The sequence below is a fragment of the Gavia stellata genome, chromosome 12 (genome assembly GCF_030936135.1).
Source record: "Gavia stellata isolate bGavSte3 chromosome 12, bGavSte3.hap2, whole genome shotgun sequence".
Classification (NCBI taxonomy): Eukaryota; Metazoa; Chordata; class Aves; order Gaviiformes; family Gaviidae; genus Gavia; species Gavia stellata.
In genome coordinates, this window is record NC_082605.1 from 1,033,583 (window position 1) to 1,058,226 (window position 24,644).

At 44.7% G+C, this 24,644-nt stretch overlaps 1 protein-coding gene across 1 annotated transcript in view; it reads left to right on the forward strand.

Moving 5' to 3' along the window:
• Positions 1–24,644, forward strand: part of FGD3 (FYVE, RhoGEF and PH domain containing 3) — a 116,679-nt gene that overhangs the window by 57,846 nt on the left and 34,189 nt on the right. The window contains exons 2-7 of the mRNA XM_059823077.1: positions 3,785–3,955; positions 10,926–11,094; positions 12,235–12,832; positions 20,536–20,625; positions 21,844–21,980; positions 24,075–24,231. Of these exons, the coding sequence (XP_059679060.1) occupies positions 3,785–3,955; positions 10,926–11,094; positions 12,235–12,832; positions 20,536–20,625; positions 21,844–21,980; positions 24,075–24,231 (1,322 nt within the window). The remainder of the gene's footprint in view (positions 1–3,784; positions 3,956–10,925; positions 11,095–12,234; positions 12,833–20,535; positions 20,626–21,843; positions 21,981–24,074; positions 24,232–24,644) is intronic.

Sequence of the window (24,644 nt, forward strand, 5' to 3'; positions counted from 1 at the left end):
ATCCACAGATCATTTTACAGCACTTGAAAAAATACGTAAGGAAAGTGGATTTTTGTCTTGTGTGCAAAAAGCAGCCCTTAGGGGCCACATCAGAGATGAACCGAAAGAACCATCTTGGCTTAAATTAAATAAAAAAGAATGAGAGCCACTTCTGTGGTTTCACCCATGCATATTTTTCTTGATTTAGGGCCAGCACTACATTTGGTGTTTAAGGCACTTGTGGCTTTCCAAGTTCCTCTTCTTTCCAACTACTTATCAATTTTATTTTCTGCTTTGTGCCCACTTGCTCTTTGGATGTACCTTCAATAAACGCATGGGTTAAGTGCAGGCAATAATTAAAGAATGATCTGTTTTCAGCAGTAACCTGTGTATGCAGTATACAAGATGATATAAAATACTGTATGTTTAGAGGGCAATGGATTTTTATATATCTATTAGGTCTTTTTTAATGGGCGGTAGCATAAGGCTTCGCTCTGCAAATGCCTCTGAGCACAAGTCCTGGCGCGTTCGAAGCCAAGTTCAGAGCTTGTTTCAGGGAAGACGTACGCATTTGTTGAGTAATTACCGGCGGAGGATCTTGTGCCTTGATTGTTCGACAGGATTGTGCAGTAGCAGAGAAAAACTTGGATGCAGATTTATAAAATTTCTAAAATAAACCATAAAATTTATAAAATAAGGATCAAAGCGCTTTACTTTACAGTAACGTAAGCAGGTCGTGAGAGCTTTTAGCCTAGACATAGAAGAGGTGTCTGGTGCTGCCGTGAACTTGGAAGCAAGCGAGTAACCAGTAGCTCGCTCTTATCAGTAAGAAAGAAGGGTTGTTGGACCTGCTTTCCCAACGATGAATTGCAGTAGGGAACAAAAAGGAATTGGGTTTTAGTTCCTTTCAAAAGTTCACGAAATGACGCCAACAAGACAGTCCCTTTTTGCAGCAGTGGATGAGGAGGAACAGGGAATGCTTAGGGCAAGCGGGACCTTATCCCGGGTCAGCACAGGGGTAGCTGGGCTCGGCTTAGGGTGCGCAGCTGAGGATACCCCGGGGGTGCAGGACCTGAGGGCAGGAGGGGCTGTGGCTCTCCTCCCTCAGCCGCAGCAGGGGACCGGGGTCACCTCCAGCATCTCCTGGGGGCTTCACCGCTCGCCAGAGACGAGGCCGGTGGCCAACGCCATCCTGGCCTGGATCAGAAATAGTGTGGCCAGCAGGAGCAGGGAGGGGATCGTGCCCCTGTACTCGGCGCTGGTGAGGCCGCACCTCAAATGCTGTGTTCAGTTTTGGGCCCCTCTACTACAAGAAGGACATTGAGGTGCTGGAGCGTGTCCAGAGAAGGGCGACGGAGCTGGTGAGGGGTCTGGAACACAAGTCTGATGAGGAGCGGCTGAGGGAGCTGGGGGTGTTCAGTCTGGAGAAGAGGAGGATGAGGGGAGACCTCATCGCTCTCTACAACTGCCTGAAAGGGGGTTGTGGGGAGGTGGGTGTTGGTCTCTTCTCCCAAGTGACCAGCGATAGAACAAGAGGAAATGGCCTCAAGTTGTGCCAGGGGAGGTTTAGGCTGGATATTAGGAATAATTTCTTGACTGGGAGAGTGGTGAAGCACTGGCAGAGGCTGCCCAGGGAGGTGGTGGAGTCACCATCCCTGGAGGGGTTCAAGGACCGTGTGGACGTGGCACTGTGGGACATGGGTTAGTGGGCATGGTGGGGTTGGGGTGGTGGTTGGACTTGATGATCTCACAGGTCTTTTCCAACCTCAGTGATTCTGTGATCAAATGACACAACATGGTTAGAGGTGTTTTCTGGATACCTGTTGTAGGTACAGAGATTTTTCCACTGAGAATTGCATCCTTAAAGTCATTGTTAGGAAAGTACAGCATTGCCTTTCCCTCGTAGGCATTGGTGAATCCCCGCTGAAACGCTGTCTTCTGTGTGCTGCCCTTTTTATTTTCTTGAATTAGAGCTTTCCCCTTGTGCACTGTTTGCATTCCTTGCTGCACTGAGCTGCTGTTAATAACACGAAGTCTCAGTCCTTTCCCTAAAAAGCCGCTTGTCACAGCACTGCTGTTGCTGTCCCAGGGAGCTCTCGGTACCCGCAGCTGAGCCATCTGCGGAAGCTCTTTCTGCGATGATGTGTTTGCAATAATCTATTAATCTGCTCTAATAATCGACTCTACTTTCACTGCATTTTCCTGATAAGTGAAATTATATTTGAATAAAGCGTAGTACTTATAAATTCCTGGTTTCAGCTGGAAGGATGTTTTAATAGCTGGTCTCACATCTGCTGAAAAGCAGATTTCATGGTAGAAATGCTAATGAAACCTCAACAGCAACAACCGGCAGCCGTACCGAGGAATTCAGAGCTTCTATATTTGGGTGTCAGAGTAAATAGATCTGTGCCATCTGAATCTATTTTTGTCAGCAAAATTGGCTTTAATATTTTATGCTTATTTAAAAAAAAAAATAAAAATCCGTATCGCTGTGAAAGTTTCTCCGTTTTGAGGCCAGCTCTCAGCTAATCTTCCCAAGCAGTCTGTACGGTTCGGATTTCAAAGTCTTTATTCAAAAGGTCACATCCTGATTTAATACCATTAGTATAAACCCAGGGTAATTTAGTTGATGTGGATGGAGGTGCTTGTCGTTTCAGTTTTTTGATCTTAATATAAATCTGGCCGAGAGTAGGTTGCCTTTGCGAAGCTAATGCCGTGTTCTTGAACACATCACAGAAGGCGAAGATTGATTTTTCACGTTTAGAGGGATCCTTTCTACATGGTGCAGGTCACCTCTCACTCCAGCAAGATGCTGGTAATTTCAGCCAGTCCCCTTTAAAATGGGAATATGGAAAGAATGTTAGTCATGTTTTCTTTGCCTTTTTTTTTTATGGATTAGTGTTCAAATTTCTACATTTGATACGTTTTCCACTTCTTGGAACTGCCGGAAGCGTATATATTCATGTGTTCATATGCAGCAATTTTAAACCGCAGTCCTTTTTAAACTCTTTTTTTTTTTTTTTTCCCCTTCTTATGACACACTAGTAAAGGATTGGAGGAGGATTGGCGTGAGGATTCCATCTAGCCGTAGGCTTGCACAAGTCCAAAAAAAACCCCAAATCAAAAAATGCAGTGTTCACTATGTGCAAGTGGGTAAATGGGTTTATTTTCACGGTGCCCACAGAAATGAATCAAGAATGTTAAATTAAAAGACAAACAAACATACTAATCACTTCTTTCTCTGTTTTCCCACTGGATCATGTCTTAATGGCATCTTCTAGACCGGAGCCTTTTGAAGGAATGTTAATATTTTATGTAAGGAGGAATAATAAATAGCGGTAAAACACAGCCTGAATGCTTAAATCTCCTGAAGGAATGCGCTCGTACCGTTCCCCCCACGTTGGACATGTTTCTAATTCAGCGTAACTTAGGTGTATTTTACCAAAAACCGTCATGTTGTATGCTGGGGCACTTGTATTTCTGTTTGGAGAAATCCTTTTGAAATGGTTTTTATCTTGTGTATTTACTCTTTTATTTTGGGCGTCCGTAGTAAAGAAATAAGTAAGTAATTGAAGGTAGGATTGCTGAAATTCCGGCTGTCTTATCCGTCAGCTAGTTTAACGTGATTATTAAGATGACGGATATTTTGGTTGTAAGAACTTGTGAGTGAATGGCTCACCCGTCTTCTACCCCCCTCCCTTTCCTCAGGAACTGGGATGAGTGATATGCTTCTAGAAGTAGCACAAATTTTTTTCAGGATTCATAGGACGAAATAAATACTGACTTTTTCCCCTCCCTCCCCCAGGTTGCCCTTGTTCTCCTCTTCAAATCAAATGTCACATTGACTCAAATCCGGCTTTGGAAGCATGTGGGGAACTGCAGCACATCGGCTCGGCGCAATGTATCCATCAAACTGGAAGGAAGCCCAAAACCAAAACTCCGCTGGCCAAAATGCATCCTCTGCAGAAACCCCAAGGCAAGTGGCTTTGTCCTTCTAGCAACTGTACAAGCTTCTGTCGCACGTGAAGTGTAATATTTTTAAATTAATAGTTTTCATTTGAGGTCACAGCAAAGTTATTTTTGTGTTCTAAGGTCCAGGTACAGCCGGTAGGGTTTTATTATCTTCATTTTTTCCAACATTAGATTATCTCTTAGGGAAGCCTTCAAGAAGAAATTGATTCAGGAATAACAGATACTTAACTCATCCATTTATAGTTCCTGTACTGTTGTTATACCTCATGCAGCTGTGAAGTGTGAGTTTAATTTAGCAATATTGTTTTCATTCTTTGTTAATTTTTTTCTTTAGAAGTATTTAGGTAAGAATAGCTTATTGTTTAAACCTGGTCTGTTTTCCATTTGTTGTAAGAACTATGCAGAGCTACAGGAAATGCCTAAAGGGAACGAATGGATTTTAAAAACGAGAAATAGGAGCTAAACCAGTCACATGCAAGGGCAGCGTGTGGGCTGTGGCAGTTCCAGAGACCTGCCAGACTCAGGTGGCAAGAGGGGGCAACGCCAAAGTGTGGTAGAAGAGAAGCCGGGAAGAAGCGTGTTCCAGCTCCTCTCCAGCAGGTCTTCTGCTCTCCCCGGGCTTTTCTTTCCTAGAGGATAAATTGTTTTCATGTTTTGCCATCAGTGAAATGACGTGTGGTCTGTCTTTGTAATGTCAGTTTGTCAAGTGCCTCCGCTGCCACCACCCCCGGCTTTGTAGAATTGGTTGAAATATTGTATATAATGGTGCTTGCCTTAAGGTAGTTGCAGATGCAGAAAGCATATCGTTTGAGAGGCGTTTGGAGCAAAGGAGGGTGAGCCCAAAGAAGATACTAAGTTCATAAACCAAAATTTTTTAAAGCAGCGTGTCTATGTGATAGACAGTCATTGTCACGTGAGAAAAAGAGAAAAGATTTTGGTCACCGTTGGGCTGTGTTGTACAAACTGATCCTCCGCACCCCCCCACCCCCCCAATTCAAATGCTTATGTGAAAGCAATTTTCTGATACGCATTTAGCCTTAAACAGCTGCAAAGAAAGCGTTGCAGTTTCTGATTCTGGAAGTAGACCTTAAATGTTAAATTAGTATACTAGCTCATGCTTGAAACATCTCACGAGGTCTGTGTATTATTTGTGGAGTTTTTACCTTGAGGTCTTGGTTGTCCAGGTTTAATTAGTGGGTGTTCCATGAATGTTGTTAATACTCACAATAAAAAGGAATAGCGGAAGTGTCTGTTAGGTAAGAAATGGAATTAATTCAGCTGGTGTAGATCCTTTGCTGTTGTGCTGATGGCACCGATTTTCAATTACTGAGGACATAAGCCTGTTTTTTATATGTGAGTATTTCAGAAAAGTTGGAGGGAGCCTGCTTAGCGTGATTCAAGTCATCCTTAAAAGTTACCCAAGTAGATTAGTATGATCTATTTCCGTCACTGAGATAGGGACTACTACTTCTTTATGCTGCTCGCACACACGCAAGCTCTCTCTCCTGTTGCAGCCGTAAGCTTAGACCCAAAGAAGAAGTCAGTGTATCTTACTGGCTGGTTGATGTTCTGAAAAGTTTGGGAATTTGTTCAGGAGGTGAAGTAAACAGCCAAAGGTAAAATGCTTTCTTGACTAGTTACTCTTGCTAGTGCTTTTTTTGACAGAACTCGCTTTGTTGGGCTTCTTGAGGTCACTGTAGAAGTAGTCCAAGAAGAATCAGGAATCCCAATGAGAACTCCCCCGAGAGACTGTTGCCCAGTACCCAGTACTCAAAAATCAGACCACCTAATGCCTCAACCTGAGCCAGGTTAGCCAAAGCTACAAATCAGCGTTACAAGTCTTGGTCAGGGATGTGCCAGCCATCTTCCTGAAAGACGCTTCTTCGTCATACATTTTAAATAATGATTTTATTAGTTCACGTCACTTCTTTATAATAAAACTACTTTTAAAAGGTATCTGCAATTAGCTACATATGACAGTAGAGAACAATACGTACGATACTTTGCAAGGAGGGGAAGATGGTACGATTTTTTTCTCTTCACTTTTATTGACTTTGTAAATTGGAAATGGCTTTTCTCCCATGTATAGTTCATTGGTCTCCCGTTACTCTGTGGGTTGTATACCCAGGTAAAGAAGGGAAAACACTTCATGCCTCTCCAGGAAAATGAAATCGTCAAAATAAAATAAAAAAAGTTGTTTTTATTAAATTGACTGTTCTGCAGCTGACATTTTTCCTGTAAACCACCCTTGCTTCCTCTTGGTGGCTGTGTCCAAAAACAGTAGTTGTGCCAGTGTGGTGCAGTTCCTTGCAGCAGACCTAAATCTTTCCTCAGTTTTTTGTCGGGATTTCTATGCAAGAACCTTTCTTCCCAGGGCTTTCTCCCTAGAGCTACATGGATGCCTCATTAAGGCCTGTTTCTTGTTGATTTGTTGGGTGGGATGTGCTGGCATCACCACCTGAGACTCCAGGAGCAGCTCTCTACCCCCCGCCCAAGGCTGCGCCGTTGGGTCGTTTATTCTTTTTTTGAGTGTATTCCCTTCCCAGGGGATAGCCCTCCATAATCTGCTTCATCGTGTGTGGTTTTTTAGGTCCCTTCTTGTCAAGGGACCTCAAGTGAAGTCAGTAAATCTGCGAGTGCAACTCACCCCACTTGAATTTCTCTTTATTACGTCCTCCCAGCTTTCCCAGCGAGTCACGACAGACCCGCCACCGCTGGGACGGTTGGTGGGAATGGCTCCATCAAGCCGCTATGAAATGTGTGTTGACTTTTTGCATATTGCTGTAGAGGAGGCGCTTGTGAGAGAGAAATTCATGGGCTGGGGGGGCTGAAGTAAAGCAAAGGCTCGTTTTGCAGTGAGGGAAGGGTTCCCTGCTGTTTTACAGAGCCAGGGCCAAGGCTGGGCTGTACCTTCTCCCACGTATTTAACCTTGCCTTTCCTTTTTCTGATTCTGTCCCACTGCTTCTCCTTATTTCACTCGTTCCTTCTGTCACAAAGATTTTGTGTCTTGGTTTCTGCTTCTTCCAAATAGCTGTGGGCTGCTCTGTAAAACCTTCAGGAGGAAGAGGACTGGGGAAGTACCATTCCAGCACATGGCTTCAGGCACCGCCTGAAACATGCTCTGTAATACTGGTATCTCTTCCGTGCACCTGGCTTGCTTCCTTTTCTCCACCAGTTTACCCGTCTGTGCGCGCAGGATGGGCACTGGAAGCTGCATCCGAGGTCGAGCTGCTTTGTGGCTGGGACCCAGAGTGAGAAGATAGCAGCACTGGTTCCTGCGTGGGTCGGGACTCGTGGAAGGTGGCTTCAGAGCGTGAGCAGGAGTTTTGCTTGGGCTCCTACTTCGGGTGCTGGATCCCTACCTAAAACCAGCACCTACTTTTTGTCCAGGGCTGACTGTTCATTTAGTACTGCTGATGATGGCGTGCGTACCGATGAGCTCATCTAGCGTTGTTTGTTCTTAGCGCGCAGATCTTTCATTCACTCTTTCGTAGAAGTCTAAAATGGTTTTGAGGTTTTTTTCTGTGTTGTGATATAGAACATCACTTCCTTGTAAATTCTGAATGTAGGGGGTTTGTGTCAGCTCTGGAGTCGGACGGGGCTCTGAGCAACCTGATCTAGTTGAAGAGGTCACTGCTCATTGCAGGGGGGTTGGACTAGATGGCCTTTAAAGCTCCCTTCCAACCCAACCCACTCTATGATCTTGTGTGGTTTAAATTTTGCTTACTAAGTAGTGCTTGATAAGGTCAGCGGCTTTGCCTCCGTGCCGCTGTCTCTATTTCCCAAAATTACAGAATCACAGAATCACTAAGGTTGGAAAAGACCTGTAAGATCACCAAGTCCAACCACCAACCCAACCCCACCATGGCCACTAAACCATGTCCCACAGTGCCACGTCCACACGTTCCTTGAACACCTCCAGTGATGGTGACTCCACCACCTCCCTGGGCAGCCTCTTCCAGTGCTTCACCGCTCTCTCAGGAAAGACATTTTTCCTAATCTCCAGCCTGAACCTCCCCTGGCGCAACTTGAGGCCATTTCCTCTTGTCCTGTCACTCGTCACTTGGGAGAAGAGACCAACACCCACCTCAACACAACCCCCTTTCAGGCAGTCGTAGAGAGCGATGAGGTCTCCCCTCATCCTCCTCTTCTCCAGACTGAACAACCCCAGCTCCCTCAGCCGCTCCTCATCAGACTTGTGCTCCAGACCCCTCACCAGCTCCGTCGCCCTTCTCTGGACACGCTCCAGCACCTCAATGTCCTTCTTGGAGTGAGGGGCCCAAAACTGAACACAGCATTCGAGGTGCGGCCTCACCAGCGCTGAGTACAGGGGCACGATCCCCTCCCTGCTCCTGCTGCCCACACCATTTCTGATACAGGCCAGGATGCCGTTGGCCTTCTTGGCCACCTGGGCACACTGCTGGCTCGTATTCAGCCGGCTGTCGACCAACACCCCCAGGTCCTTTTCTGTGGGGCAGCTTTCCAGCCACTCGTCCCCCAGCCTGTAGCATTGCATGGGGTTGTTGTGGCCAAAATTATTCAGTAAACAAAAATTCAGAACTAACAGAACTGTTTTCCTCCTTCCTTTGTGTCCAGCATGGAGTGAAGCTGGTGAGGGGTCTGGAGCACAAGTCTGATGCGGAGCGGCTGAGGGAGCTGGGGTTGTTCAGTCTGGAGAAGAGGAGGCTGAGGGGAGACCTCATCGCTCTCTACAACTGCCTGAAAGGGGGTTGTGGGGAGGTGGGTGTTGGTCTCTTCTCCCAAGTGACGAGCGATAGGACAAGAGGAAATGGCCTCAAGTTGCGCCAGGGGAGGTTCAGGCTGGATATTAGGAAAAATGTCTTTCCTGAGAGAGCGGTGAAGCACTGGAAGAGGCTGCCCAGGGAGGTGGTGGAGTCACCATCCCTGGAGGTGTTCAAGGAACGTGTGGACGTGGCACTGCGGGACATGGTTTAGTGGGCATGGGGGGGTTGGGTTGGTGGTTGGACTTGATGATCTTACAGGTCTTTTCCAACCTTAACGATTCTGTGATTCTGTGAGTGCGTTCTCTCAGGTGATTCAGGTGGAGTCCCCTAACAGCAAAGAACCAAAATGTTCCCATGGACAGCAGTGACACCGTTGCTATTACTGCAAACACTTTGGCAGTGAACTTCAGCTTCTGAGTGTTGTGGACCAGTCTGAAACTATGAAGGGCCTGACAGGGGATGTGGGGTAGGTCAGTGCCTGCGGGCTGCACTATGCACCTTCCATAAAGAGCCTAGAGCTTGCCTTTTCTGGCCTGATAACGAGATGGTGGCATGGATACTTTTATTTTTTAGGTTGGTTTGGTTTGGTTTTACAAGGAGAAATGTGGCAGGGCACTTACTGATCATGCGGTGCGCAAGTGAAAACCTGGTGAACAAAACATAGAGCTCCACCATCCCATGTAGATGTCAGATGATTTTCTTTTCCTGCTTACCTGTTATTCCTCTGTAAGACAGGTTTTGTGGTGGTGTTCTCAAAATTGAACTGTAAGACCTTTATTTTAAGGCAGGAATTCCAGACGTTTTGGAGACTGAGTCCTTTGATAGGAAGTGTCCCATTAAAGCTCAAGTCCTTAGAAGATTTGAGTCTATTCTTTGGTGCTGAAATAAACTCAGTAACGTAGGTCGTTTAAAATCCGACGTTTACTCAGAGCTCCAAAACTCTTTAACAGTCCTTCGTCAGTGACCTCAGACAATGACCACCCAGAGCTGGAGCAGGGAGGACATCTGATGCAGAGCTTAAAACAGAGGCAGAGCCTTCTTATGGCGTAGGGACAACAGGAATTGGCTTTTTGGGTGCATATGCCTCCATTTAGCCTCCTAAAGAAAGTAACCCTGAAATTACATTAACAACAGTTGCTAATTAAAGCCCCATTACAATGTTAATCACATTATGCTGATGTGCCATATGGACCATTTAAAGGTTGGAAATGCTTCAAATAAATTGTTCTTGAAAACGTTGTTTAATAAAACACGTATTTAGAGTTTCCTCATTTAAGGCGTTAACTCTTTGGCTAGTCTAGACCCGCGGGGACACTTGGCGAGTAATTGCGCAGTTGGTTTTCCTACCTTCTAGCGTCGGGGCTGCCCATGCGAGGTTGCTTTCAGCGTATGAAACTGTAACAGCACGTGAACCTGTTGCCATGGGTTACTGCTTACGTATTTCCAAAGCCATTTACTCTGCAATCAATAAAAGGTCTGAATAAATTTTTTAAAATTACATTACGTTTAAATTACATTTTTTTAAAAATACTGTATTAAACTTTGTACTTTCGCCTCCTAGTGATACCTTGAGCAGAATGCATACGTTCTTACAAGGCGTGTTTTATTTATATTGTCTATAACTCAACGTAGACCCAAAAGAGGAAGGAAATTTATGAAGACTACACCACAGAAGAGATGGGGGAGGGAGAATGAAAGGAAGAAAAGCTCTTACATTCTGCCTGTGGTGTTTTTGACCAAGCAAACGCAAGGCACTGAAACCCATGGTGGGATTGTTTTTTGGTGCTTTGTTTTGGGTTGCTTGTTGTTGGTTTTTTTTCTCTTTTTTCCCAGTGTAAGAGTTTCAACAGGCTGCCCGAGTTCCGAAAAGTCATGGGAGGGGAAACTCGTTAGTGTGATTGAGATGATGAGCACATTTGCAAAAACGAAGTGCGAGCTCTGCATCCTGTTTGGTAACAAGGAAGCGGTAAAGTTCTGCGAGCCGCTCGGTTCGCTAACACGTCTGATACGGCTGTAGAAATACAAAATAGAAGCCCGTCATTTTTCTCTAGCGTACAGCAGTCTGCTTTGGTGTAAGAAATACTTCGGGACGGCAGCTGTGCAATTGATAAAGGCTGGTGAAAGAATGGATACTCCTCGTTCTGCGTTGAGCGCTTGGACTTTGTTCCCAGTTTAGGATAAAGATGATGGAGATTTATCCTCCCGTTTTTTTCCCTCTCTTTTATTAGTACCTCCTAAGCCTGTCCATCTCAAACCTGGACAGGAAAGAATTCCTCCAGCACCTTCTCGGCCTTTGCCAGCTGATCCCAAGTCGTCGAGGAGCTTAGCGCCTGGAGAGGAAGAAATACCAATATCAGCAGGAGTCAACACGCTCATTGAGAAATTTGAAAGTATTAGGTAAATATGGCTTTGTGAGATCTGCTCTAATCTCCCTGTTCCGCGTTTCTAACTTAGAATATAACAATGTAAAACATTAATTGCAATTGTCGTGTAGAAACTCCTCTGGGGATGATTTCTACTGGTAGTGCAAAACTTGACTGACTACACAATGAGTTATTGATTTGTTTCATAAAAGTGTTTATTTCAACGACCTTCAGTTTGTAACACACAGTTGTTCTTAAGGAACTTAAGACCTGCTGAATTTATTAAGTATTCTGCCAGAAACAAGTAGCCCAGAGTCTGCTTTCAGTAAGTTGACTTGATGTCGGGATTGGTTTCTGCATTGTAGGAACTTGATTATTGTGATATAAAATAATTGAATTTTCTGTCTAAGATTGAATAAACATCGGAGATACCATTAACTTGCGTCTTGGAGGCAGGGGAGAGTTAAATCGCAATGTGCGGTGAAACAGCGTCACGTAGAACAGCGTTTCCTCTGAAACTTTATGCATAAGAGACATGAAAGAGGATAAGATACATGTATTTTGCCGTAAAACCAGCTCATTTTACAAACATGTGAGAATTCTCTCTGAAGACCAAATCTGTCTGATGGAGCTAAGTGATGTTTTTCGCAAAGAGCGATATGGAGACAGAGGCACTGTACTGTGCCTTGGAGTGTATTATCTCCTGGGTGAATCTGGTAAGGTGTCTTTCAAAAAGAAAAAGCAGTACCTTCTTGTATTTCAAAAACATCCTCTCTCTGGCAGAACATACCTTGCCCCAAAGGCTTTGTTATGTTGAAGAACGTGAGTTCCTGTTTAAACAAACCCACAACCAAATGCTGCTTTTAAGGAAGATTCCTACCTCCCCAGACCTTCAAACCAGACTGTTCTTCAAGGCAATGTGGGGAGTATTAAGGGTCCGGGATTCGAGTGGTGCCGTTTCAGTAACACTTACGGCTGGGGGGTGTTGTTATCAGAAATTGTTGGGTGAATATTATTACAGCAACGTGCACACACTTACCTCCTAGGATTGTCAGGGGGGTGCAAGAAACACAACTTGGATCAAATGATAAATCAGGCCCTCTCTCTTTTGGGGCGCTTTTGAAACCTCTGAATGTTAATATGAATGACTGTGGTGCTTTCTCTTCACCCGCAGGCAACCTGCACATGTTCTTCAAAGAAACCAGCTAAATTTAGCTCTTAAGATGGAACCTGGCCTGGACTCATCCAAACCACCGAGTTCGTGTGACTGTGACGTGGTAGCTTCCAGCGGCTCTTCCACAAATGAAAAAAGCGAACCGGATGAAAACGAGCCAGACGTACCGTGCGGCACGGATCTGTCTAACACAGACATAATGAAAATCAAAGAGCTGAGCATAGGCGATGGCAAAAGCCATGAAGACTGTACTGCTGTGAACGTGAGCAAAGAGCCCTCTGGAGAGCTCGGCAATAAAGACTCAACTGCAGAACTGAACGGTAATGGGAAAATTCCCAACAGAGACAGTGGCATTGACAGTCCTTCTTGTAGCGTGGCAGGGGAGACTTTCCCTAGCGAAGAAGGTGCAGAGCAAAAAAAGCCCAGCGTGGCTGGGAACCCAGGGGAGATGGAACCTGACAAAAAGGGCCCCAAACCTTCCTCTGTGGAGCAGAAGAGAGACTCCACGCAGGATGAAGACAGTGACATTGATGAAGGAAGCAGCGAAGAACAAGAGACAGCAGAAGTGCCCAAGTTAGAGTACTTGGATGTAAACAAGGTAAGGGAGTTTGTGTGTTACTGTTAAGTGCTCTGACACCAGTTCCTGCCTCTGGCCAGAGATGCCTTGCATCACTGTCATTAGGTTGTTTGGGTTTTTTGGTTGGTTTTACGTCAAAGGATCGTGACGGTTGTTATGATTTCCTGCTTGATGCAGGTCGTAACTTGTTCCTGACCTAGATAGTGTCTTTTAGAAAGGATTCCAGTCTTGATTTACAAGGTTTCATGTAAAAGAAGAGTCAGAGCCAGAGGTAAGTTGTTAAAATTTAAGTGCTTTCGTAGGTAAAGACTCGCACCTTGGGTTTCGTGTTTGGATTTGTCTGGGTTCAGCTTCTAGTTGTTAGATCATGCTGTTTTCGGTGGGGGTCTGTGATATGCAGGGGGCTAACCGGATAGTGCGTCTTGCAGGGTGAGCGCCTTGCATCCTAGAAGGACGTGCTTGATGGAAATCTCTTCTACCAGTCATTTTTTTTATTTTATTTTTTTTACACCAAGCCTGTGCTTCTATTGGTGTGACTACTTTTGAGTGCAAAGAAGTTGTTCTGAGAGTAGTTATACCAAATTACTCTTCAGGGAACTGTAGCTAGAAGAGATCTTCCTTGAATCCAGAGTAATGTAGTCCAGGCTGTTGTGTATTTGCTGCAGCTGTATAAGATTAATGACAGATTCCTTTGACTATCTGTTTATCAAGACGGTTATTTTTAGAAATAGTGATGGTAGAATGGGTTACATTTTTCCAGAAAAAGAAAACAGAAGATGCTTTGAGCAAAACGTCTGCAAAATATTCCACTTATGGTTTGGTGGGGTTTTTTGTTTATGTTTGGGAGTCTTTTGGGTTTTTTTTCTTTTTTCCCCCACTGCCATCATGCCAGTAAAGTTAATATACTGGATTTTGGGTTTTTTAAAGCATATGATGAGCACCAGCAACTAGCGAACAGTAGCGTTCACACCGCAGTTTGGGCAAATCGGGTGGTTCTGTTGAAATTGCCAAATACCTCCTGATTTGTGTATGTCAAGAGCTTGTCCCTTGGGAAACGTGGCAGTTAAAACTCATTCAGTAGCTTCTGGGTCAGGTGAGCCAGTGACTATTGAAGAGTGTTGAAAATTGCCTGCAGGTATGTGGTATGCAAGAAGGTCTCTCTCTCAGAGCTGGCAAGTACCGTTTCAGAGTACAACTAATGCTCTGTGGTGTCCCCTTTTTTCCCAAGAGTAGAAGACAGCCTGATGAGGCAAACATACCAACAGGAAGGTATACAAAAGCCCCAGCCTTTCTCTCGCGAGCGCATTGCTTTACGCTGCCGTTCTTCCCGCGGCTTTATCTCAAGCTCAGCCTGGTGTGACTGGACTCACCTTCCATTCATGCCGTTCGGACGCTGCCTTCGTAGCCGGGGACCCTCCACTACTTCATTGCTGTGCCGCTGCTTCTGCGAATTCGGTGAATGCCAAACCCGCCAGTGCTAGAGCAAGGTTAGTCGGAGGGAAGGGGGAAGGACCCAGCAGACGAGGAAGCAGCGAGGGCTGCATGAACCAGGGCTGTTTGGCCAAACCCAACCGCTTTCTGTAGACAGGGAGGGCGTGATCTTGTTCACCTCTCTGCCAGTCTGCAGTCCCACCTGGCAGCTGGCGTGGATTCAGGAGGAGGAACCCGTTGGCCTGTCCCACCTCCTTGAAGAGCCACGCAGGACACCCTTGCCTTGGCATTGCATACCTCGGGCATGACTGCCTGGGCGGGGAAGGCTGCAGTGCAGGTTGCCTTGGGCTTGCGCAGGAGTAAATCCGTGGCAATACGAGTCCGGGATCCAGCAGGACTGCCAGGTCTGTGCTGCCAAAGGAGACCTCTGTCTTTTGTCTTGTGTGCAAGGATTTAATGGGGCGGGCTGGGGGAAACATCTTAGTGATGGAGACGCCGCTTAACATCTATCCGTGAGCGACTATTAATACAACATCTAATGCATCCATTGACATCTGGTATCTCTTCAGTAGTCTGCGGGTGAAAGCTTGTTTACACCTCAAATAGGCAGCATCACCATCATGGTGCAAGGCTTCTCGCCTGCTGCTCTTGGTATTCCCTCATGCGTGTGTTTATGCATGCATACACACACTGTGAAATGCTTTAATTATTTTATATTCATAATATATATGTATGTGCACGTGCGCAACTGAAATATTATTTACAAGATTGTTTATCGGTTGCAACATGCCAGCAAAAAAACAATGCCTTGAATTAAAAAATCTTTAATCTGGTAATTAAATTTACTGTTTGGGCTAGGAATGTAGCATCAAACCAGCTGTGGCAACCCAAGCAGAAGACTTTACCGTATGATTAAGAAGTGCTTTGCTGACAAATATCAATGTTTTGTAAGACATCAGAGTTTTGATGGCTGTTTTTTAAGTCTTGTTCCTTAGGTTAAGAATCCATATAGTACAAGATAATGCTGATAAAACACAGAGTTACGAGGTCATACTTCTCTGTAGCATGCTTGGTGAATTTATAAAAGAGACATCTCTAGAGGATGATACTTTTTTTTCTGTTTTCTTATGCTGCTCTTCTGCCTGAAGTGCATTTATGTGATGCACTTCAGGTTCTCCCTTGGATTTGGAGTTGATTTCACCTTCAAAAGGCGTTTTTGACACTGACCAAGCTACACTAAGTTAGCTTGGGTTTGCAGCCACGTGGAGGGGGAAGGCTTAGAGATTTGCTGCCTCTTCTCTAGCGTAAGGATTGTGCCCTCTTCTGGGGACGTGATGTGTGAAGCCAGTTTGTGTGTTAAGTGTCCACATCATCCTCCCGCTCTCCCCTTTGATTCTGTTGCAGATTCGGGGAACTGTGGACTAAGGGTTAGTGTAAAGGGCCATGGCTTCCAGCGAGGAGAGCCAGCACGATTCAAAGTTGACTTGTTCAGTGGTTATTCTTGGGCTGAAAGTTCACACCACCCTTGACAAAACCGGTAGTTTTCCAGACAACAAGGTCCCTGCCCCACCTGAAGGAAGAGAGGAGAGTTCCATCGGCGGCAGCCGCTGGCGTGAGAGCTGGCGAGACCCCAGCTCCTCCAGAAAGCTTTGTCTCGGGAGCCGGCATCTTTTTCCTGCTTCCCCCTTCCTAGCCCTAGTCCCAGGCTTTGCAGCTGCGCGACGGAGGTAACCAGCACTCTCATTAAATACGCACATTTCCAGAAAGCTTTGTTATAGTTGGAGGAGGATTCATAAGAAGTACAGCTGCAGAACGATTTAATGATGGCTCACTAACTCCCAGGATATCAAGTTAAGTGAAGCTCATGAATAAACATAAATCTGATTATTTTTTTTTTCCTACTTGCTTTTTTCTTCTCTAATTTTCTACTTCAGATATCTCTCCATCCACCGCCCGAGCTTTCACACATCCCGTGGCTAGTGAAGTAACGCTCTCTGATACATGACTCGGATTGTTTTATTTAGTCTAGGTTTAGCTCTGCAGTGCGATGTGGCTTCCTTTGGGAGTCTGCAGCACAGTCTAACAGGTCTCACTATTACCACACAATTATTGGAATACGTTTTAAAATCTCAGGAGTGACTTCCTGGGGTTTCCAGTTATCTTTTAGCGAAATGAAAATGAACAAGGGGAGCTTATTAGTTCTCATAATGTCTCAGAAAATGGCAGGAGCTCCAAGAACTGAGGCGTGTTAGCCTTGATGGTCATAAAAAAAAAGAAACGACATAAAAGTGAGACTGAGGGGCTGTCATGCTCCGTAGTCACATACCCGAGGCTTTTGCCAACTGCCTGGGAGCAACGGAGTAATGCTTCTGAGATGGCTTAACACTTCTTCCTATCTTTTCGTTTAGATATTTTTCACTAAGAGTAATATGTGCTCATTAGTAATCACCAAAAAATGCCTTTCTCCATCTCTCCTGCTTCCTGCTGGGTAAAATAGTAATAACGAAGTCCCACGTGGGCCTCATACACTCACTGACACACACTTCCATTCTGCCTGGACATAGCTGGAATTTCACTTCTGATTTCATGGTACGGTTTATGTTGGAAAATTTGGCCTGCAGTCCTGCAAGTCAGACCTGTGGGTAAGATTATCTCCGTGTATATTCTGAAAAAAATCTGCATAGGTCAATGTTTTAGTCGTAATGCTGGTTAAGAAAAATGAGATATGTTCTCATCATCTCTTTTTTTTTTTTTTTTAATACCCTAAGGAAAATGAGCTCTCAAGACAACAAAGACGACGACCAAGCATAGGATAACTTTTCCATATTGTTTTCAGCATTTTTGAGTGGGAGGTTGTCTGTAATCTTTCTGGGACATTCTGCGTTCTTTGTAGAGGTGACTAGTGAGGTTTTAAAGCATAACTGTATATGATTTTAACCTAAGCCATATCGCAGCAGCTGTCTTGCAAGATTCGCGGAAAGCCTCTTGTGATGGAGATGCTAACTGAATATGGCTGCGCACAACCCGTTGTATGACAAACGGTCGCTGCAGGGTATGGCCCAGGTTTTCTTACATCAAACCTTTGGGTTTTACTTTAAATTTTCATTTCAGATTTGCTTTGCGTGATAGCCAGGGCAGTCTTTGCGCCCGTGAATCCGTTGCCCAGGCGTGCTCGGCAGGCACCGAGCCGGGTCAGTGAGGGGGTTCGCAGGAAGCAGTGATGCATTTGCGGCCACTGAATTGCACAAATCAGCTCAGCGTGTGCCATTCCCCAGTTTGTATCTGGGATTGGGCTATTTGAGGTGCAGATGGTTTCCCACCACAGGTGTGAATCTGACCTTTACGAGAAGCTGGTTCTGTTTGTTTTCAGGCTGGCGTTTCCTTTTTCTTTCGAAAGCTTTATGGACAGTTACAGCTGGAAATGAATTTTTGAACCTTCCACAAAGAAGTGAAAGAGCATCGTGCGACTGCTGCTTCGAGCACCGGAGTGAACTTCCTGGGTCGTGAAGTCAACACCTACTGCTTCCCTTTTCTCGTCTCTCTTGTCACCTTGACAAGACCCCGCAGTAGATGCACAGTTGTAGTGCACGGCTGTGGAGGACAGTCGTAACGTGCCGTGGCCATGCCGGGCAGTCAGCAAACCCTTTGGGCAAAGCAGGAGTGAAATATATTCACCAGAATCGTAAAACCTGCGTAGGGTGGAAGACTGCCGATATTTTACATTTCTCGATCATGTATGTGCTTCGGAAATGGCACGTCGTTTTTCCAGGGCTGCATTAGTAAGGTTAAAAATGCTTCACTGGTGTGACTTAAAGACGTAAATAAGACTGTTACCTAAGGAATGTGATCCGCATTTGAGTTTGCAAATTTGTTTTCCTTTTCCACAAAAGAAGGATAGAAGAATGGGAGTGCTTCATGTTTAATTAATCTACTATTTCATTTAAAATGTTATGTCCATTGAAAGGCCAATATGTTGCAAATTAGTCCGAAAAACATGCCCATCTCCGCCACTAGCAGAGACAGCGACCAAAGATAAGAGTTGCTCTTTAAAACTGAGCTCAAGCTGAGAGCCTGTTCAGCTGTTGTTTGGTATTTAAGCAGATGTCAGCAAGTTTTTTTGAAATATAAACTGAGTTGCAGATGGTGAAGGTCAGGAGGTTAAAAAGTGCCTGCGCTATGTAAAGATTTACTTCTGAGAACAAATGTATTTGGTTGGAAATAATTATTTTTCAAATTCTGAACTCAAACAAATCAAACGCTGCTCTTGGCGGCTGGCGTGCCAGCCTGCTTACATCAGTGCCTTTCATTCAGGCGCTCTTCTGCGCCCAGCAAAACTGGCAAATCAATTCTTTCTCAGTGAGGGATCCTCGTAGTTACTGGAATTTGAACGGCCGGCAGTGTATTTCATTATACGCTGTAATACGTTGTATTGGCTTGTAACAAGTTCAAAGCTTTATTGTGCTGTGATTTATTTTTTTTTCTTTCCCCCTAAATATTAATATATATTAATATATTAATATATATCACATGAATGAATGGAGCTGGAGGTGCATGTTAGAATAGCTTAAAAGGGTATTTGAGTTTGCTTGAAATAATTTGAGTAGGCAGAGTATGCGTCAAAGCTTTATTCATGGCGTGGTTGCCCATCTCCAGGTTTGTGCCTAGAAAGAGAGGGATTCCTTGAAAGGAAGACTGATGCTGTTTCAAATTCAGAAAAGCTATTCAACTTCCTTCAATTAATACTTACATCGCGGAGCTGTGGGTACTTGATGCTAAGCGCTGCCTCGTTTCACGTGGAACAACTGCGGGTCTGGTTTGTTTGAATTCACGGCTAGCTTTGAAAAGTCTTTGAGGTCTTTCAGTTGTACTGCAGGTTTCCTACGGGGCGGGGGGCGGTATTGAAATTTTTCTCGTCGACTTTGTTTAGAAACAAAACAAGATGATGTTGAAGAAGCTTAAAGAGAGCGTTGAACTGACGCTTTCTAACGCTCTGATGGTGGCCACAGGCTGGTGTCAAGAAGTGCCTGCCACAAACGCTAGCGAGCGCAGAGATAGGCATTTGGGACGGAAAGCACCGGGGCTGGCGAGGGGCCCCGGTGCTTCCTGAACTGGAAACACCCCTGCGTGTTTAACAGAATTCAGCTGGACTTTTACTCCCTGGATTTGTCCGGTTCTTTTGTGACTCTGCGTGAAGGTTTACCATCTGCAGTGACACGTTGTTTGAGAAAGCGGCTCTTGGCCTCGAAGCAGCACCTCTGTAATTTTATTTGATGTTCCTTAGTTTTCCCATGGAAGAAATAGTGACTAATTGCACCCAGCTGATGCTCTCTGTTCCGTTAATCATCTATACATCTCTCTCACCTTCCTGGCAGTTGTCTTTTTTTTTTCCCAGATCCAGCCCAGTAAAATTTCCCTACATTTGAGCATCCTTGCTGCCCCTTTCGGATGTTCGTATTCCCAAACGCAAACCAGCCAGCCCTCAGTTCTGGACCCTGGTTTTGGTTTGCTTATATGTAAGCATGGCATTTAAAGTCTAGACCCTGAAAAAGGTATCTAGAGTTTGTCAGAAAGCTAAAGCCTGCGTCCTAATAATTCAGGTATTTTTAAGCACTTAGAGGGCAAAAGCTTTTGGCTAAACTGTGAATAAACTTCATAACTGCCTTCAGGTTTTTTAATTAGTCCTTGCTCATTTTATTTTTTTAAATGAGCTTAATGAAAGACTTCACTGAGTCGCTTGGGTTCCATTGGTGAAAATTCCTTCCAGGGAATTGGCCGGTGTTTAAAGCGACACAAAAATCTCAGCAAAAGCTAAGATACACAAAAATCTATGCCGTAGAGAGTAACGCTGCGCCGGCCAGGGAGAGAAATCTATGGCCAGCCAGGTCTGGTTCCTAGTTTTCTTTTTAGTCACAGGACCTGAATCCAAAAAGCAGAACGGTTGATTTAGAGCCTAGTGCCTCAGTTACCAAATAGACTGGACGTATTTCCAGGTTTGGAGGATGTTTCTGGTTCTTTACAGAAAACCGTGAGGAACTGAAGCGATGTCCTGACCAGCCATTGACTGCGTTACTAATTGCTCTTTCAGCAAATGGCTTTAAAAATGTCTCTGGAGCAAACTGATCCTTTGACGAGGGATGCGGAGCAGATTCTGAAATGTGTTAAACTCCTTCACTTCGAGCTTCTCTGCTGGCAGGGAGTTTGGCCCGCTGAGAAAACGGAAGAGAGAACGGTTGATGAAACTTAGGTTCGTAGGTGCAGATGGATTGTGTTATTTGTAATTTTTTTTTTTTCAGTGTACAGAGCCCCAAAAGCTATTCAACATCGCAAATGAACTGCTCCATACAGAAGAAGCGTACGTTAAAAGACTCCATCTGTTGGATCAGGTAATTAAATTTTGAATAAACTCTGCTTCCTTTTGTGTGGGTCGTCTCCTGTCTCCTGTTCATCCCCTAACCTGTAGCCCAATAGCGGGAAAATGCTGTTGATAGGGGGGAGATGGAGTTTGCTTGCTAGGCTGCGTGCCGTGGGTCCCAGAGGTGAGCTTTTGGCACGTGGGTTCCCTGAGCTGGAACCCGAGGGTTAGGATGTCAGGAAGAGGAAAGGGGAAAGCAGCAGCCCAAGATACAGACACCATCAGCATTCGGTTCCTCCCTGAGGGTCTGTGGAGAGGAAATCACGGGGATGCTGAAGGCACTGAGAAATTATGAAATCCGTGATTGCTCTGTGATGTGCAAGAGGTTTGAGTTGTACTAAAATCAGACCACATGGGTCAGCCCTGTGCTCACAGCGAATTATTATTATTTTTTTTTTTACCCACTGTGTTTCGTAATTGTTGTCCATCACGTTTACACGTGGGGATAAAGTAAAACTGGTGTGATGAGTCTGAACTTTCTTCCACAGAAACATCGAGGTGAGTCTACACAGTTCAGGCATTTTTATGATTATCGCAAAGGAAAAAAAACCATGAAAGTGCAGGAAAGAAGTAAAAATGAGGATGAGTCACGTTGCTAACCAAGTGTGTTTTAAAAATGAGGAAAAAAAAGAAAAGAAAATTGTCGCCTTGCTAGAAATCGTGTTAGAAGCTGTAACTTGCAGAGCCCCTACCCTCCGACTCTAGGACCTCTATGGAAGACTTCCCAATGTTTGCTCTGGATGAGTAGAGGCTGTTTCAAGACCTTGGAAATGTAGGGAGTGTCTTTCCCTTTTGTTCAGTACGGTGTAATTTTTCCCACAGAGAAACAAAATAATCACATGGGTATTTTACTTCACGTGAATAGGAGTAAGTGCTCTTCAGGGACTGGTTGTTGTTTGCAACTTGCACTCCCAAATACGAGAAGTCTGATCTTCTCAGTAGTTTCAATCGTTTTCGCCTTACCCCTCGGATTTTTCTAATTTACGTCTACGGCCCATAGTCGTAAATCTAACCCTAATTGACAGTAGGCTTGTGTTTTGAGAACCTCCCGGAAGACCCCGAGGACTGACTACCAGAAGTCAAAAATTGTAGCTCCGTTCTAAGCTTTGTCGTACTGTAATCTACAGCCGGTGTGTCTTGGATTGGTTTTTGTAAATGTATATTGGTACTGTCTTGTTGTCTCATGCAGGTTTTTTGCACTAAGTTGTCAGAAGCAGGTATTTCATCTGAAGTGATAACGGGCATCTTTTCAAATATTTCTTCCATCTATTGTTTCCACGGACAATTTCTTCTTCCTGAGCTCAAAACAAGAATTACACAAGAATGGTGGGTAACTGTCAGTACGATTATTTTAAAAATATGTTTTCAAGAAACTACAGCAACCATAAGGCTTAATCTAATTCCAAAGTTGAAAATTGTTTAATGCAGTAGTTCGCTTGTTCTTTAGTCACAGAATCACCGAAACGTTAAGGTTGGAAAAGACCTGTCAGATCATCAAGTCCAACCATCACCCCAACCCCACCATGACCACTAACCCATGTCCCGCAGTGCCACGTCCACACATTCCCTGAACACCTCCAGTGATGGTGACTCCACCACCTCCCTGGGCAGCCTCTTCCAGTGCTTCACCACTCTCCCAGTCAAGAAATTATTCCTAATATCCAGCCTGAACCTCCCCTGGTGCAACTTGAGGCCATTTTCTCTTGTTCTATCGCTAGTTACATGGGAGAGGAGACCAACACCCCCCTCCCCACAACCCCCTTTCAGGTAACTGCAGAGGGCAATAAGGTCTCCCCTCGGCCTCCTCTTCTCCATACGTTAGTATGAAGTCTCTTAAGCATTTCTGAATACAGGAATAGACCTGAGCACTCAGAATTTCTAGAATGCATTGTGAGAATTTTTTCAGCCCAAAGTATTGCCAGAGCTGGTTTCCTTACTGTATTTCCACTCTCCTGTTACTGCAGTAGTAGGAAGGAAGGAAATTGCTTATTTTGGCCCCATAGATGAAGTATTTTGTCCCCACTGTGATGTATGAAAAAACTGCTGTTACTTATCAAAGAAGGAAAATGCGTCATCACGTCACAGTGTAGACGTCGCGTGCCATGTTGGAGACGTCATGAGAAACATCCGTTTTATATTTTCTTTAATGAATTTTGTTACGGTTATATAAAATTTAATTAAATGTTAAAATTAGCGTTATAGCAGCAAACCAATGAAAAATCTGGACAGATAAGATAGATGACTTCATATCTATAAATCTGCTTACATCTGTTATGCAACCACTTCTGGTGTTGACCACCACAGCACTGCACAAGTTTTTACCCCAGAATTTGTTGGCCTTCTGTTCTAGGAGATAGTAAGTATTATTGGTTACAGTGTATATGTACCTTCTTTAAGACAATAGGTGTGGGTTGGGTGGTGGGGTTTTTTTCAGCTAGTAATAATGGTCAAATACCAATTAGAATGTGGCAACTGTAATAAGCTGTAGGCGATGCAGAAATGCAGCGCTAGGTAGAAAGGTTAATTGTAAGGCAGATCTAGGAAACTTGATTTGAGATGACCCACTGGCTGCAAAGAGTGTCCTGCAGTGGACGGGGCAGACAGTGCTGACGCTGCACCTTTCCAAGTACCCGAAACGAAGAGAGGACCAGAGTTCACATCTGTCTTGGCCGAGTCCGGTCTTCACATAGTTCATCAATGACTGAATAAAGAAGGAATAAATGAGTCTCAGCACCCAGGCACCTGACTTGCATTTACAGGGACAGCTGTAATCAAAGGGGAGGAGAACGGGGGAGTCTGGGAGTCGGAAGACGACAGAAGTTTGTTAAATGGCTAAAGGGGGTCTAGTGCGGTCAGACAGCAAGTCGCGAGTTCCGTGGGAGAGAAGAGCTGGGGGGAAAATGGCTGGCTCTCTGCCTGGCCATAAATTTGGAGGAGACAAAGATGCGTGGCTACCGCTGCTCCAGCCTGGGGGGTCTCCAGGCGAACGTGTGTGTGGCCCCCAGGGACTGCCCGGCTGAACTGAGCAATCTCTTTGCATTAAAACCTCTTCAGATGTTTGGCTGTGGTGGAAAAGCTGATTTTTAAAAAGGAAAAGTTTCCCACAAGATTTTGTGCTGGGCAGCGGAGATATCTGGATGTTTCTTTAACCATGCGCGGTCCATTTGAATCTGATCTTCACTTAAGAGAGTGACGGTGGGGGCGGAAATATCATCCTTTGTACGTTGAGATGAACGTTTAAGGTTTCATCTAGGTACTGTATAGATTACTTTAAACTTAGCCTGAAATATCTTGATTGCGTATGTGTGTAAGTGCTTGTGCATGTGGGAGACAACTGTGCAAGTCTTACCCTCGTGTTTTCTCTCTGAAGATAATATTGATTTCCAGAGATGTCGGTACTTACCTGTCTCCTTCCCCCAGGAACGTCAACCCACGGCTGGGAGATATCCTACAGAAACTTGCTCCTTTCCTGAAGATGTACGGGGAATACGTAAAGAACTTTGACAGGGCAATGGACATGGTGAACACCTGTATGCAGAGGTCCTCTCCGTTCAAAGATGTTGTTCAGAACATACAGGTACGTTGTGAATTGGCATAATACGCCTTGGAGATCCTCATTTGTTTGGGTGAGCTTATTGTTTTTCCGGTGCATGACACACAGTGTTTAGCTAGACGATAATACTGCTCTGATACTGAAAATACACAATTTTAGTGGCGGTCCGTTATTTTTTGCTGTGTGACACCGATTTTTCACATAGGTAGCTTTTTCTCCACTCAGTATTTAAGAGGAGTATCAGAAGTCACAGAACAAAACTTGACCGTTGGCCCGGCAATTCTGACTGCGAACGTGTCCGCTTATAAACTCTCCTTGATTTCTCTTCCTCGTTACTGATTTGAATTGCTTTTTAATAAACACGTTTTCATTCTGAGGTGGGTGTGTTTGAGTTTGGGCATGTAACTGGCAGCATCTGCTGTGGATCTGATTTTTGT